At 38.4% G+C, this 14,529-nt stretch overlaps 1 protein-coding gene across 3 annotated transcripts in view; it reads right to left on the minus strand.

Annotated features, from left to right (window-relative positions):
• Window positions 1-1,294: 1,294 nt before the first annotated feature.
• Window positions 1,295-14,529, minus strand: part of LOC113527434 (poly [ADP-ribose] polymerase tankyrase-2-like) — a 40,891-nt gene continuing 27,656 nt past the window's right edge. The window contains exons 20-27 of one of the 3 annotated variants that reach the window (XM_053238618.1): window positions 14,008-14,090; window positions 11,069-11,189; window positions 8,761-8,858; window positions 8,310-8,384; window positions 8,096-8,201; window positions 6,677-6,863; window positions 6,353-6,509; window positions 1,295-5,120 (exon numbers count right to left, since the gene is read on the minus strand). In XM_053238618.1, the coding sequence (XP_053094593.1) occupies window positions 5,061-5,120; window positions 6,353-6,509; window positions 6,677-6,863; window positions 8,096-8,201; window positions 8,310-8,384; window positions 8,761-8,858; window positions 11,069-11,189; window positions 14,008-14,090 (887 nt within the window). In that variant the 3' untranslated portion in view covers window positions 1,295-5,060. The remainder of the gene's footprint in view (window positions 5,121-6,352; window positions 6,510-6,676; window positions 6,864-8,095; window positions 8,202-8,309; window positions 8,385-8,760; window positions 8,859-11,068; window positions 11,190-14,007; window positions 14,091-14,529) is intronic. The other 2 variants (XM_026915245.3, XM_053238619.1) reach the window with 2 other exon arrangements.

Genomic DNA, 14,529 nt, shown 5'->3' on the forward strand with positions numbered 1-14,529 from the left:
CAGTTATTATTGTGTCTTGTGGATATGTAAACATCCGTTATGTGAAATAGCTTATTCAGGGCAGAACTAAATAAAAACAAAATGCAATTTTTTATGATCTGTCTTAATATTTTTTTAATCATTAACATTTTGCAGATTCTGCAAGGCGTATGTAAACTTCAGACCCCAACTGTACAGTCATGTTGAATCAAATCCTCAGGTCTCTAAGCATTTATGTAATGAATTTCATTTGATAAAGTATTCGAATGACCCTGAACATGACAGGGATTCAAACGTGAAGCCTTTCTGAAAGCTCACAGATGAGTTCATTAAAGATTGAACAGTCCACAGTCAGAACGGAACGAACAGCAGCCTGGAGTGGAGTCGAGCGAGATGGAGCGTCTGTCATCAGGGTATTGTTCCAGGATTTCCACGCTTGCAGTTTGGTTTGCCTTGAGTCATTTGTGTATTCATCACATTCTTATTGCTTTTTCAGGGAAAACAGATGAGTAGTTGATGGGGGAATCACAGACATCACACAAATGTTTAAAAATGTTAAAAGAGAACAGGAAATGGGAAAGAGTTAACTAGTTATAACAATTGTTCATTCAATATATTAATCGGTACTTACTCCTTCTTCTTCTTCTTCTTCTTCTTATTATTATTATTATAGGAGGAGTGATTAAATTGTGACGCAAAAAAGGACCTCAAAAAGGAAGATAACACACTCAGGACTGATGTTTGGTATATTTTTTGGGCGCAGTAGCTTTATCCAATTCAGTTACACACGCTGCTACTGGAAGCGTGTATCAGAACTGGATTCCTGCAGGACACAATAAAAGTCAGTGGAACGGGTAGTTTTTGCTTTCATGCAGTCAGATACATTACGGCCAAAAGTTTGTGGACACCTGACCATCACACCTGTATGTGCTTTTTGAGATTTTCAGAGCATTCCAGATTAGTCCCTCTTTTGCTGTTATAATAAGCTCCATTCTTCTGGGAAGGCTATTCACTAGATTTTGGAGCGTGGCTGTGGGAATTTGTGTTCATTCAACTATAAGGGCATTAGTGAGGTCAGGAACTGATGTCAAGCGATGAGGTCTGGGGTTCAGTCGGTGTTCCAGTTCATCCCAAAGGTGTTCAGTGGGGTTGAGGTCAGGGCTCTGTGCAGGACACTCGAGTTCTTCCACTCCAACTTTGGCACACCATGTCTTCATGGAGCGCGCTTTGTGTACAGCGGCATTGTCATGCTGGAACAGGTTTGGGCCTTTTAGTTCCACTGAAGGGAAATTGTAAAGCTAGAGCATACGAAGACATTCTATAAAATTGTGTGCTTCCAACTTTGTGGTAACAGAATGGGGAAGAACCACATATGGGTGTGATACTCAGGTGTCCTCATACTTTTGGCCGTATAGTGTATATGAAGCTTGCGAGACTAAAAAAGGGCTTTATTAACACTTGGGTACCAGCACAGCACTGCGTGACGTTTACCACATTTGTTCATTCATCTTCAGTAACTGCTTTATCCTTGTGATTAATGATGAAATAGAACCAACTACAATAAAAAAAAAAAAAATATCACAGCCAGGTTCAGACAAAAACAGCAGACGAGTAGGATTAAACAAAAATCCCAAGCCCATGTCTATGCTGAACTTAATGGTGGCCTGTGTTGCAAGTAAAATCTAGATGACTGCTGCCCTCTTTTTAAGAAGTCCATCATTCATTCATCTTTAGTAAGCACTTTCCTGGTCAGGGTCACAGTGGATCCGGAGCCAACCCCAGGAACACTCCACAAGGTGGGGGGACACACACTGAACGCTGGGACGCCTGTCCATCACAGGGCATCGTGCACACACTCATTCACACTTTAGCATAGCCAGTCCACCTCCTGGCATGTTTTTGCGTAGTGTGAGGAAACCCACGTGGACACCGGCACCAACGCTCCCCACTGCGCCACCGCTTCACGTCAGGAATACTGACACTATTTTGCTAAATGTATAGTTCAGTCTTGTGTGTTGTGTACATTAAACAAATTCCCAAACACACACCTTTTTTGTTTTCCATTTATTGTCCCTGCCATGTAACACTGAAGAAGCATAAAGCAAAGCATCCCAAACATGACATTACAAAGAATACCATGCATAACAAACAAGCTGCATCAGAGACGTTACGTGACAACGGCGTAAGAGTTGCTTGAGTCATGTCATTCTTAATGTCAGCTAATGTCAGTAACTCAGCTACTGTTAAGACGCACTGTCCACCATGTTTAGGAGGAAAGGATTCAGTGAAAACTATCTCTGCATTCCCAATACTGTTTTCCACACACCCTTGTTAACATCAACAAGGGCTTGCTTGCTAGCTGGTCTGCTAGTTAGTTAAGTGCTGGCTAACTAGCAATCAGAATTAAACGAAACGTCGTCTGTCATTATCGGAGTAGTTAGCCACATAAAAAACCTAGACAAAAGTTCATACTCGATAGAGTTACAATTTATTGAAGGCTGTTTATAAATGTAAACATCTACCATTCAATATCTGCTCTCATAGGCCCTTATTCAAGTTGTTTACAGGCAAATCGGATCGAAAGACGAGTGTACGCAAATTCCATCAAAAGTTCCTTATTCATCCATTTCATCTTTGGTGTATCGGTAAAATTAAACCGATGATTGGTCGACGTGTGGAAATTTGAGCGTACGAATTTAACATTCTTAAAAAAAAAAACCAAAACGCTTGATTTGTAGTTAAATAATCAAAATCAATATCATCAAGTAGCCTGTAGCATGAAGAGTAAGTAGAGTTGCATGTCATAATATGATGTTATTATACTTATGTTTAATATCCTATCAACACTAAAACACACCAGACACAGTTTTATTCATTGTGGTCGGTTGATTAACTTCTTTCAGCATTTTGTTGATATGAAATAAGGATGCGTTTATTTGTTCAGGATGGAAACTTGCTCTAATTAAAGCTGTAATTAAAGCTGACCTATTCTAAAACGAACAAAATCCTAGCTATAAATAGTGTTCACGTAACAATCCAAAGGTGAGGTTGGAATTGTGGTTCAGTTTCATTAAAGCAGCTATATTTAAAAAAAAACACACACACAAAAGCACCTCACCACCTTTCCCCCTCCCTTTTTCGTACGACATTTTATTTCCTTGAATCAGCCTAGCCTGCTGTTGTTTTATTGGCTCACTATAGCAACACATGCGCCAATTAAGGTGTGTTTAATGCAATTACATGTACAGCACTGTGGAAAAGTCTTGGCACCCTATTTTATTTAGTACAAACTTTGTTACCGATTTTTATTTTATGACTTCTACATTATCGAGTCAGTATGAAACCATGTTAGATTTGCAAACATTAGTTTTCCAGTACAATATTAAATGTTACAGAAAAACGTTTGGATGTCAGTAAAGAAAGCAGCGTATTACATAAGAGACACTTTTCAGATAAAAACATAATGAAGGCTGCTGGGTTTCGCTGCAAAAATAAGAAGAAAGTGTGACAGTCAAAGTCTCCAGAAGAACTGTGGCTGCTTCTGCAAGATGCTCAGTAACACTTACAGCTCATTTCCTTATAAAACTGCACACTGTACCTGAGACTACTATTTCTTTTTTTTAAAGCGAAAGATCATCACACCAAATATTGACTTTGTTTCATTTATTACTGTTTACTGCTCTTTATAGTATTTTTTTCAATGTAGAAACATTTAATTTCATTCTTTCTGAAGGCGTCTTTGCTCTACAGCATTTCTTTGTATGTGCCTAAGACTTTTGCACAGTACTGTATATTAGATTAAACTGAGGCATGTTGTGCAAATGACACTTAAATCAGAGCCCAGTGGGTGGGAGTTAGCGTCCATGCAGCTGAAGCTGATTCATAATTTGTGTTTAAATAACTAACAACACGTGCACCATTTTCATGAATCAGGTGCTCATATTATATACGTTCATATATAATTTACTTGATGCTACGCAGGGCGAGTGTGTTGTGAGTAAATTCTGCTGTTGGTAAAAGCGAAGAAAATGCTGAACCAGCAGCCAAGAGGAAATGCTGAAGGTGCATTAAAACAATACTGAAATGCAGAATATGCTCCATTTCCTCCGTCCCCTGGTACACGAGTTTAAATTCTCTGTTTTTTTTTTTTATAATTTTGAGATTGTCCTTGACAGATATCCATCCTGTCTATGTGCAGGACATGTAACAGAGAACAGCACCACTGAAATGGAATGAAGCTGACACCAAGAACGTTTGGCTTGATCATCTGATGTTGGTTTTAGCTAGCATGCTTACACTATCTGGTTCCTGCCAAATGTTTTTTCAGTTACGATAAATAATTGGCCACTTTTTATAGGTTTGCTCTCTACACTATATTTCAGCTAGCTAGCTAGAGTTTGATCACTCCGCATTTACCCTGCGCTCACGCACTTCTGTAAACTTCAGCAGACGACGATAAGAGCAGATACCGATATCCTGAGAGTCACAAATACTTGAGCGTCATTGGTGTTATTTAGCCGTACAACTTATCTGAATGCGTATGACCTGGCACTCGCAGCCATGAGATTAATCCGACCCACATTACGAAATGTTCCACAAGTAGCCTGCAAAGTTTTTTTTTCCCCCCAGAGAGGGTGAAATTCCAAAATCTTACATCCTGTAGCTTTAACCGGATTACCTCCGAACCAAAAGTACCTCTGAAACTGGCATAGATTTTATACAATACATCATCCAAGCATAGAATCTTTATAATACAAATATCAATAAATCGACATGCTGGTACAAAAAAAAATATATACAGTTGTCTTACAGTTGTGTAAAATAAATAAGCCACATTTGTGATGCATTAGGCTTCTTGAAAACTGGATTTACAGTGGTAGCGACTGACTGTATGAGGTCTTTTGCTGCGGAAAGGACAGTTATCAGTGCACACGTTGAGTAGACGGTTAACTGTTTAACATGATAAATATCAAGTGCGAAGGAAGGAAAGTAGAAAAGATGGAACGAAACATTTCTATACAGTGTATTAATGAGAATGTGCATGCAGTGTGCAAAACAGTCCTTTCTGAAGAGTCGGGGTCTTAATCCATACTCCCATCCGGTTTGATAATCTGATAGGTGATCAAATATTCAGGATAAGCCTGAGGAGGAACAATATCATGAGAATTAAAAAAAAACAAAAAAAAAAAAAAACAATTTTGCATTTAGACATTGCTATACAGGACAAAAAGCAGGGCTGGGATGTAAACAGCAGTGCCAAGGCTAGAGAACTATGTTCATTAAAACAATATTTGTAGAGTTATTTGTAGAGAATATTCCTGTGAGACACCAATGTGCAGCATTTAAGGTTTAATAGAAATGACCGGAAGGTTCTTTCACATCCCAGGGTGACCAGAGAGCCACTGCTGGGTGAGTGAGCACAGCTCCTATATGATTGGATGTGTGATGAAGCATGAGGAAAGCCAGTGTGTGAGTTACTGCTCTATGGCTGGTGCTTTAAGAAACCATCAGCCAAAAAAAAAATCAAACTCTATATCCAATACTGTTTATGTTTATGTAGAATTACGACTGTGATATCCTGTATATGCAGTACTTCTAGAGTGTAATGGCGTCTAATTTTCTTACAGTGCCTTCCAGAATTATTGGCACCCCTCGTGATAATGAGCAAAAAATAATTTTAGTTTTCACTTAATTAAAATAATAATTCACCATTATTTTAACATGTTTTCTCCCAACACATGCTTTAGGTTGTGCATTTTCTTGCCTTTTTTAAACATTTTTTTCTCATAGTAATAGATGAGATTTTATACCACAGAGAAACAGGACATGATTAGACGCAACAACAGAATTGCTTGAGACTATATATATATATATATATATATATATATATATATATATATATATATGTGTGTGTGTGTGTGTGTGTGTGTGTGTGTGTGTGTGTGTGTGTGTGTGTGTGTGTGTGTGTGTGTGTGTGTGTGTGTGTGTATATATATATATATATATATATTTTTTTTTTTTTAAAGAATGACAATCCATTTAAAATAAATTACATTTATTTAAAGTATTCTTCAGAGATATCAACAACTGTGGCACATATATCTTTGAGAGAAATAGTTTAATTAATAGAGATTAATTCTATTATTTAAAAAGGTACCTCTAATGAAAAGATAAATAGTTTCTCCTATCGTTTGATTGGACATTTTGAATTATAGTATGTAATCTATATTTTAAACATTTTATTTTTGTTTGCTGTTATAAAGGATGCCAGTGAGAATGAAAGGCACTGAATATTTGACTTCATGTTATCTGCTGATTATTTCAGTTTGTTCACTGCTCTAGCAGTGTGAGGAGAGAAGGAAGACTACAGTACCTGCTCTCCTCTGTAGATGACGTACTCGGCGAGGGCGAGGCCGTTGACGCTGGGTCTGCCTGACACCGAGTGGTGCCCCGGTGGAGAGTGAGCCATCTTCATGGCACTGAACTGAAGGAAGGACTTCCCAAGAGTTACGCGGCAGAACAGCAGCTGCCTGGAGCCAGAGAGAGACAAAGCACTCTTAATACAAACATCTACTACTACTGTATGAATGTTCCTCTTTAACATGAGTGAGATGCAACCTGTCCTTCAGCAACATGGCGTCCTTAAAAATATGAGCAGCCAGCAGATGATGTCAATCTGACTGAGCCGAAGTCTCACCTCTGACACATGTAGCATGACCTGTCCTTGTGAAGAGGACACCCAGTGCCTCCTCCTATACCATACACATACTGGTTACTCTTGGAGGAGTTCTCGGCAAAGTAGATCCCGGCCCCGAACATGCCTCCGATGTAGGCGTGTCTCTCGTCGAAGCCTTTGTGGATGATGGCGTTTACGAATGGAGAACCTACAGGATCGAGAACCAAATATTTAGACATAAGCATTATTATAAGTCTTGTCAGAGAGTAAATGAGTTAATTTGATTTTGGAGAGCACTTTTTAAAAAAATTTATTTCCTGTGAACCCTGAAAGTACAAAGGTAAGCAATTTTCAATACACTGCTCATGCAGCAGCTTGAACAAGAGCACTAACCACCCTATTGTATACTAACAGATACAGCTAACAGATACTCGTGATTGACTAGCGTTCATCTTATCGACAGGAAATTGACGAAAGCCATCAGGGTTAATTATGCTCTCTTGGAGAAAACCTGAGCACTGATGGCTGGAGCATTGTCTGGATTTGATCTTGCTAAAGTCCAATTTAATTTAGACATGATGTTCAGCTCATCTGAGAGCAGCCAGGTGAAATAAAAGTGTTAAAATGATTTGTACCGCTGCAGTCCTGCTGCAGTCCCAATATCTCTTAGGGAGCGTCCCGATATGCAGCATTTACTCCATTTGAATCAGATGCTTTTAACCGTCTCGGTGCTTTTCCTTTAGGAAGGTGAGAACACAGCAATCACAAAACAACCGAGACAACCGAGAGATAAAGTCTCTGTCCGCTTCCAAGCAAAACGCAGAGCAGTTCAACTGCAGTGAGAACATGACTCTGAATCAACAAAACTGCAGAAAGTGAACCAAATATTCTGTGCATTCGGAAGCGATGTGTCAAACTGATCCATGAGGCACAAACTGTCCCAAAGGACAGAGCTGTGGAGCTAAAAAAAAAGTACAAAGAAAAAAAAAGTAATGTTTAAACTACTTATTTCTATAATTATATATGAATTATTTATTAAGCACCAGCTTCTTGCTGTGAATGCTCCCAGATTTTTTTTTTATTTATTTTACTTTTTTTGCATTGCTGCACATCTAAAAAATGAATAAAAGAGTTTTTTTTATTCAATGCTTTTTTCCTCTTTTGAGTCTACTTTAGTGTGAAAGCGAATCAAGCCAAATTTCAAACTAACCATGACGATTAACTTCACTCTGGACACAGGAAATGGACTAATGACTAACATCTTCCTTATTTAAACACTTACCTGCGTTTAGTAGAATGCTTAAGCAATAAATGGAGTTTAAACTGCTAATAATGATGATGAAGCTTAAAAATACTGGGTTTTTAAAAATAAACTGCAATTGTATGGGATAACTAATCAATGGGACATTGGCTGCTGGACACAGTGGCTGAAAGCCTCACCGTGGAACAGCATGCGCTCGTTGGAGTGATTGTGGTTCTCTTCGGACACCTCCCTCCTGCGATGTGTGTATCTCTCCCACAGCTTCTTATTGCACACCTTCTGGATCTGTAGACAGGACAGCCAAAACAGACAATCACAAGCCTGTCTCCAAACTCACACAGGAGTAGATTTTACCTTTGCAGGAAATGAAAAAGGTTAAGGATCCAGTTTTACCTTTACAATGTTGTATCTGTTGAAAACTCCTCCGGCGTGACCACCATCTCTGTGCTCTCTAATTGTGCTTTGCATCTATTTAAAGATGACACACACACACAGAATATGTGATACGAAGTGGATATTTATTGACATAATGCCTGTTGGCATCATGTTAGTTGATGTTTGACTGGGTAAAATCATTCACGCTATACATATTCATGCCAGATTTGGAATACCCAACTGAGGTAAGACATGTGCATGTGCAGTCCGTAAAAAAAAAAAAAAAAAAAAATTTACTTACACGACAGATTCAGATGGGACTAAAATCCCAGTGATACTCCAGTAATAATTACTTTACTCTTCCTCCTCATGTAAAACTGATCTAATCTGAATAGGACTATAGTGTAGTATAGTGTGCCTCTTACACAAACCTAACCACGCAGCATTTGAGATGAGTTTTAAAAGTTACCTCCTCTTCAACCGACTGAAATTCCTTATCGTCCGAGGCCAGATCAATCAGTATAGTTCCACTGTTGGCCGTGTTCAGAGTTAAATAGGGATTCAAACCTAAATAAGAGCACAGAGAAAAGGGTTCATTTAAAACCGCCTGTCAGTGTGATCCAGATAAACACAATGGCTGCTCTACTGCAAAGTTATACACAATCACATAAAAAATTTTGCATACAGACTTCATCAACAGCTTCATATTCATCAGAGTTATCACTGGTGTGTCTGTATAACAGACTCATGCCTGGTTGGAGATATGAGCATAAAACTGCACGATCTGCAGTTAAATAATCATCATAACACTATTACCACTTATCCTAGAGCACTGTTGAATTCTCTACTGTTCATTAATTAACCAAACCCAAACCACAGCTTTATTTACATCAATGCGCTCGTTCTAATACCTTATCGTTTCTATAGCAACGGCTCATTCACAGGGATTTGTACGACAAATGCAGCACATAATCTAAACCTAACTTCTTGTTATTGTTGTTGTTTAACAAAGAAAAATAGATACAGTGAAGCATCCAGTAAGTAGTGGAAGGAGTCTCCAGTGTCAGCGCTTTGTAACAATTAGAGATAAAGCTGTACATTTAAGTTTTCTGATGCATGAAAGTCTAAGGAAGGAGGGCTTTGTGGTTTCTTGGGAACTATGACAACATTTTTTTCTGTTGTAGTAACTTCAAGACAATGTGACTGTTTATAGCGGCTATAACGTAAGTGCTAACAGGAACTAACTTGTCGGGATGGACGTTCCACAACATTAAATCTAACTTTAAACTGATCAACAGTATGATGTGTCATTTTTAATAAATGTAATTGTAATTTTAAACAATGTAATTGTAGGAAAGATTGCTGTGGTATATCAAGTATTATAGGAATATAATCAAGTTTGGGGAGCTAACATTAATGCTGCGTTCGAGGCGAAGTTGCAACTTGTAATTTTCCGCCTCCAGCCAGTAAAAGCCTCTGAAAACTCCCCCTCAACTTCAAATTTCATCTCGTCACCTTGGGTTAGTCTTCTCAACTACCAGTTCCTTCGCTGTTAAGGTAGTGACATCAAATCAACATGGCCGCTCACACTGCGAACAGTGTAAAGTCCCTCAGTGTGAAGTTCTCTACTTTTAAATGAGTTTATAGCAGTACTGGCTTTAGATCAGTTAATATACAGACACAGTACATTTATAACATTAAATCTATAACATTAGCCATATTAATCACTGTTTTGAGAAGGTAATCATCAACATTACAGATATCACTCATATAACTAATGTTCGCTGGCTACCTTTTCGCTAACTCTACTCGCTATTGTCTGCTGTTGTTGCTGTGCTGCAATTTCAGTCCAAAATACTGTATGAATGTTTACAGTTCACGAGAGTAGAACAGCAGGAAGAGTTACTCCAGCCTGTAAAAGTGCGGTTAAACTATCTTCTTATGCTGTGACAGCGCAAACAAAAGACACGCTTTCGTTGAGACGGCCATGTTTTTTCCCCCACTTCACACATTGAATCACCCGGGATGGGAAATGACTTCTTTACAACCCGCAAATTATCGTTCACAAGGCATCACGAACGCAGCATAACTCCATTTCGCATTGAGAAACATTACACCGCCGTGTTGTTGACTGTGTTCCTATAAAAGCACTTCCTGTTTTACTCCTTACATAATACACACCAATGATACAACTACTATTACTAATAATGATACATGCATAATCCTTATACTAGAATGATAAGTAGTTCAGGGTTGTTCCATCCATCCATCCATCTATTCATTCCATATTGTTGATCTGTGAGTTTCCTTGGATGCCAGTTCCTCCTGTTTCACCTTTTGTTTTGCTTCTATCAGTAGTAATGAAATTGTTATGGCCACTGATTTCAAGAAAAATATCACAATATAATGAGAATAGTTTTATTTCTAATATTCCACGTACAGCGTGATGATGTAATGGTGGAGAAAAGCTGAACTTAAAGCTTTTCCTCCAACAGGAAATCTGCACTAAAACATAATTACACCAAATCCAGCAAATACAAATTCCTCCCTTTGACATGCCAATGCTGCTTTTTCCAGTCTGTGCATTCAGCCAGTATTGTAACCTTTTTCCTCATATTATACTCACAATATTAAACTATACTGTAGATATACTATATAATCTTTCTGGTATTGGCTATCTAAGTGTACAGTAAGCACCAGAGAGTTTGTGGGCGCAGTGTCTGAGTCTGAGATTCATATCTTGGCAAACCTCGCAGTGTAGAATTCCTCACACTTACTCTGAGGTCCGGTAATGAACCTCTCCACTCCTTTGATGATCTTGTGTCTGTGGCCGTAAGCGTTGATGCCGATCTCCTTCAGCTCTTTGTGCCCCATTTCCACCAGCACGTCCAGAGTTATCTTTAAACAGAGCACCGAGTTAACCACCAGAGAGGAGAGGAGAAATCAAATGACACAGAGTTTACAACATTCACAGTTACATTTATGGCATTTGGCAGACGCCCTCATCCAGAGCGACTTCAGAGTCTCTATCAATAAATACATCCTGATGCTGGTTCGCCAGGTCACAGACTAACAACACCATCAGTCCAAAAACTCTGTTGGAGAGGTAATATAGTAACAAGCGCTCACACAATCCAATTTTTTTTTTAAATACGGCACTGTGTAAAAGTCTTGGCACCCTATTTTATTTAGTACAAACTTTGTTATAGATTTTTATTTGATGACTTCTACATTATTGATTCAGTACAAAAACATGTTAGATTTCCAAACATTAGTTTTCCAGCACAATATTAAATGTTACAGAAAAATGTTTGGATGTCAGTAAAGAAAGCAGCGTATTACATAAGAGACACTTTTCAAAAAAAAAAAAAATAATGAAGGCTGCTGGGTTTCGCTGCAAAAATAAGAAGAAAGTGTGACAGTCAAAGTCTCCAGAAGAACTGTGGCTGCTTCTGCAAGATGCTCAGTAACACTTACAGCTCATTTCCTTATAAAACTCCACACACTGTACCTGAGAATACTATTTTTGTTTTTTAAAGCGAAAGATCGTCACACCACATATTGACTTTGTTTCATTTATTACTGTTTACTGCTCTTTATTGTATTTTTTTAATGTAGAAACATTTAATTTCATTCTTTTAGAAGGCATATTTGCTCTACAGCATTTCTTTGCACATGCCTAAGACTTTTGCACAGTACTGTATAAAGTGCTACTTTAAGTACGTTAGGAAGCGCTAAGTCTTTAGACGTCGTTTGAAGACTGCCAGTGACTCAGCTGTTCGGACATCTAGGGGAAGTTCATTCCACCGCCTGGGTGCGAGAACAGAGAACAGTCTCGATACATGCCTTCCTTATACCCTGAGAGATGTTGGGACCATTTACAACAAATACAAATTTCTCTATACTGAGAAAAAAAACAATAGAATATGTGGTTGGTCAGATTTAAGAGAATTATATTATGTATAGATGACATAAAAATATTAAGTTTCTCATCAAAACGTGATTTCATTGCTTATACTAAACTTAACGGAAACACGTTTCTAATTACTAGACTGAACTGCGTAGAGCGTGTGTGATCAAGTTACACAGTATTAATGTAAACCAATTACATTATGAATGATAGTATTAAATTAACATGATTAAAACATGTTTTATAATAGTGTAGCTGTTACAGAACGCCAGGAGCATGGATTCAATCCTCAGTTCGGGTGAAAGCACCGAGTTCGATTTCATTCAGAGCTTTGAAAATACGTGATCGAATCATGTTGGATGTACGAAAATAAATTGTGTTAATGTAACTCAGTTCAATCACATGGTACAGATATATGCATCTGAAGCCTTCCAAAACCCCCGTATGACAGTAAATTAAACATACACTCACTGGTCACTTTAATAGGAACACCTGTACATCTGCTTGTTTCTGCAGTTATCCAAGCAGCCAATCATGTGTCAGCAGCACAATTCAAAAATCATTCAGATGCAGGTCAAGAGCTTCAGTTAATGTTCACATCAAACATCAGAATGGAGAAAAAAATGTGATACTTAGTGACTTTAACTGTGGCATGGTTGCTGGTAGCAGATGAGCTGGTTTAAGTATTTCAGATACTGCTGATCTCCTGGGATTTTCACACACAACAGTCACTAGAATTTACACAGAATGGTGCAAAAAACAAACAAACAAAAAAAAAACATTGTGTGTGGAGGGTCTACAGGCTGATCAGAGGAGAATCAAAGGAAGTCTATAGTAACTCGAACACCATTTACAACCGTGGGGAGCAGAAAAGCATCTCAGAATCCACAACACTTCAAACCTTGAGGTGAATGAGCTACAACAGCAGGAGACCACATCAGGTTCCACTCCTATCAGCTAAGAACAGGAATCTGAGACTATCATGGGCACAGACTCACCCAAACTGGCCAGCTAAAGACTGGAAAAAGACCAGAGTTGTCCAGTTTGGGTGAGTCTGTGCCCATGACAGCCTCAGATTGCTGTTCGTGGCTGACAGGAGTGGAACCTGATGTGGTCTCCTGCTGTTGTAGCCCATCCACCGCAAGGTTCCATGTTTTGTGGATGCTGAGATACTTTTCTGCTCACCACGGTTGTAAACAGTGATTATTTGAGTTACTATATCCTTCCTGACAGCTTGAACCAATCTTGCCAGCTTCCTCTAACCTCTCTTATCAAGTCATTTCCACCTGCAGAACTGTCACTCACACCATATTTTTTGTTTTTCACACCATTCTGTGTAAACTATAGAGACTGTTGTGTGAAATTCCCAGGAGATCAGCAGTTTCTGAAATACTCAAACCCATCTGCTACCAACAACCATGCCTCCATCAAAGTCACAGAGATCACACTTTTTCCCCATTCTGATGTTTTACAGGAACATTAACTGAAGCTCTTGACCTGCATCTGCATGATTTTTTTCATTGCACTGCGGCCACATGATTGGCTGATTAGCTGATTGGCTGATTTTGTGCATTTGTACAGGTTCCTAATAAATTGGACGGTGAGTGGATTTATGATGATGTCTGGTATTTATGGAACAGTGTATCATTATGAAAACTCCATCCATCGTGGCTGCGCTATAAGGTTTTTGGATCAGTGATCTAAATAACTATCAGGTTTACTACCAGGCTTTGGTTATGGATTTGAAATAAAGTAGCCACTCGTGTGGTTTTATGTTGCAAAGCTTTAAGAAAAAGTTTGTTGCACCTGTTCTCGGTCGAAGATCTCCAGAAGATGCTCCAATCCAAGCTTATGAAGAAATTGGCTGATACTCAATTCCAAGGCTGCACCTGTCCAGAGAGAAGTCGTACTTGGCTTATTTCTGCTAATAAACAATCAATCATATTCATATCACAGAGATAATTTTTGAAAAATGTGAATTTATGCTTTCACATGAAACTTGTAGCTAAAGGTGAGAGAGCACTGTTGCTAGGCAACTGGGAAACATGCTAGCTAGTTACACAATTAGCTAGCTAGGCCAACAATAGGCCAGTTATGAAGTTTTATCTCCCATTCATTCTTAACCTAGATAGAACCTTATAATAATGAGGCAATTAGATAATAGGAATATTAAATATAAATTAAAAACAACCATAAAAATGGATTCAGCTGTAGAAAATATAAACGGATACATAAATATGCTCGGTTTAGTAGTGTTTAAAAGTGTCACTGTACAGCACTGGACTGAAGAAAAGAGCAGAAATTAGTGCCGGTAGAGTTAGATAAAAA

Source organism: Pangasianodon hypophthalmus, chromosome 12 (assembly GCF_027358585.1).
Source record: "Pangasianodon hypophthalmus isolate fPanHyp1 chromosome 12, fPanHyp1.pri, whole genome shotgun sequence".
Lineage (NCBI taxonomy): Eukaryota > Metazoa > Chordata > Actinopteri > Siluriformes > Pangasiidae > Pangasianodon > Pangasianodon hypophthalmus.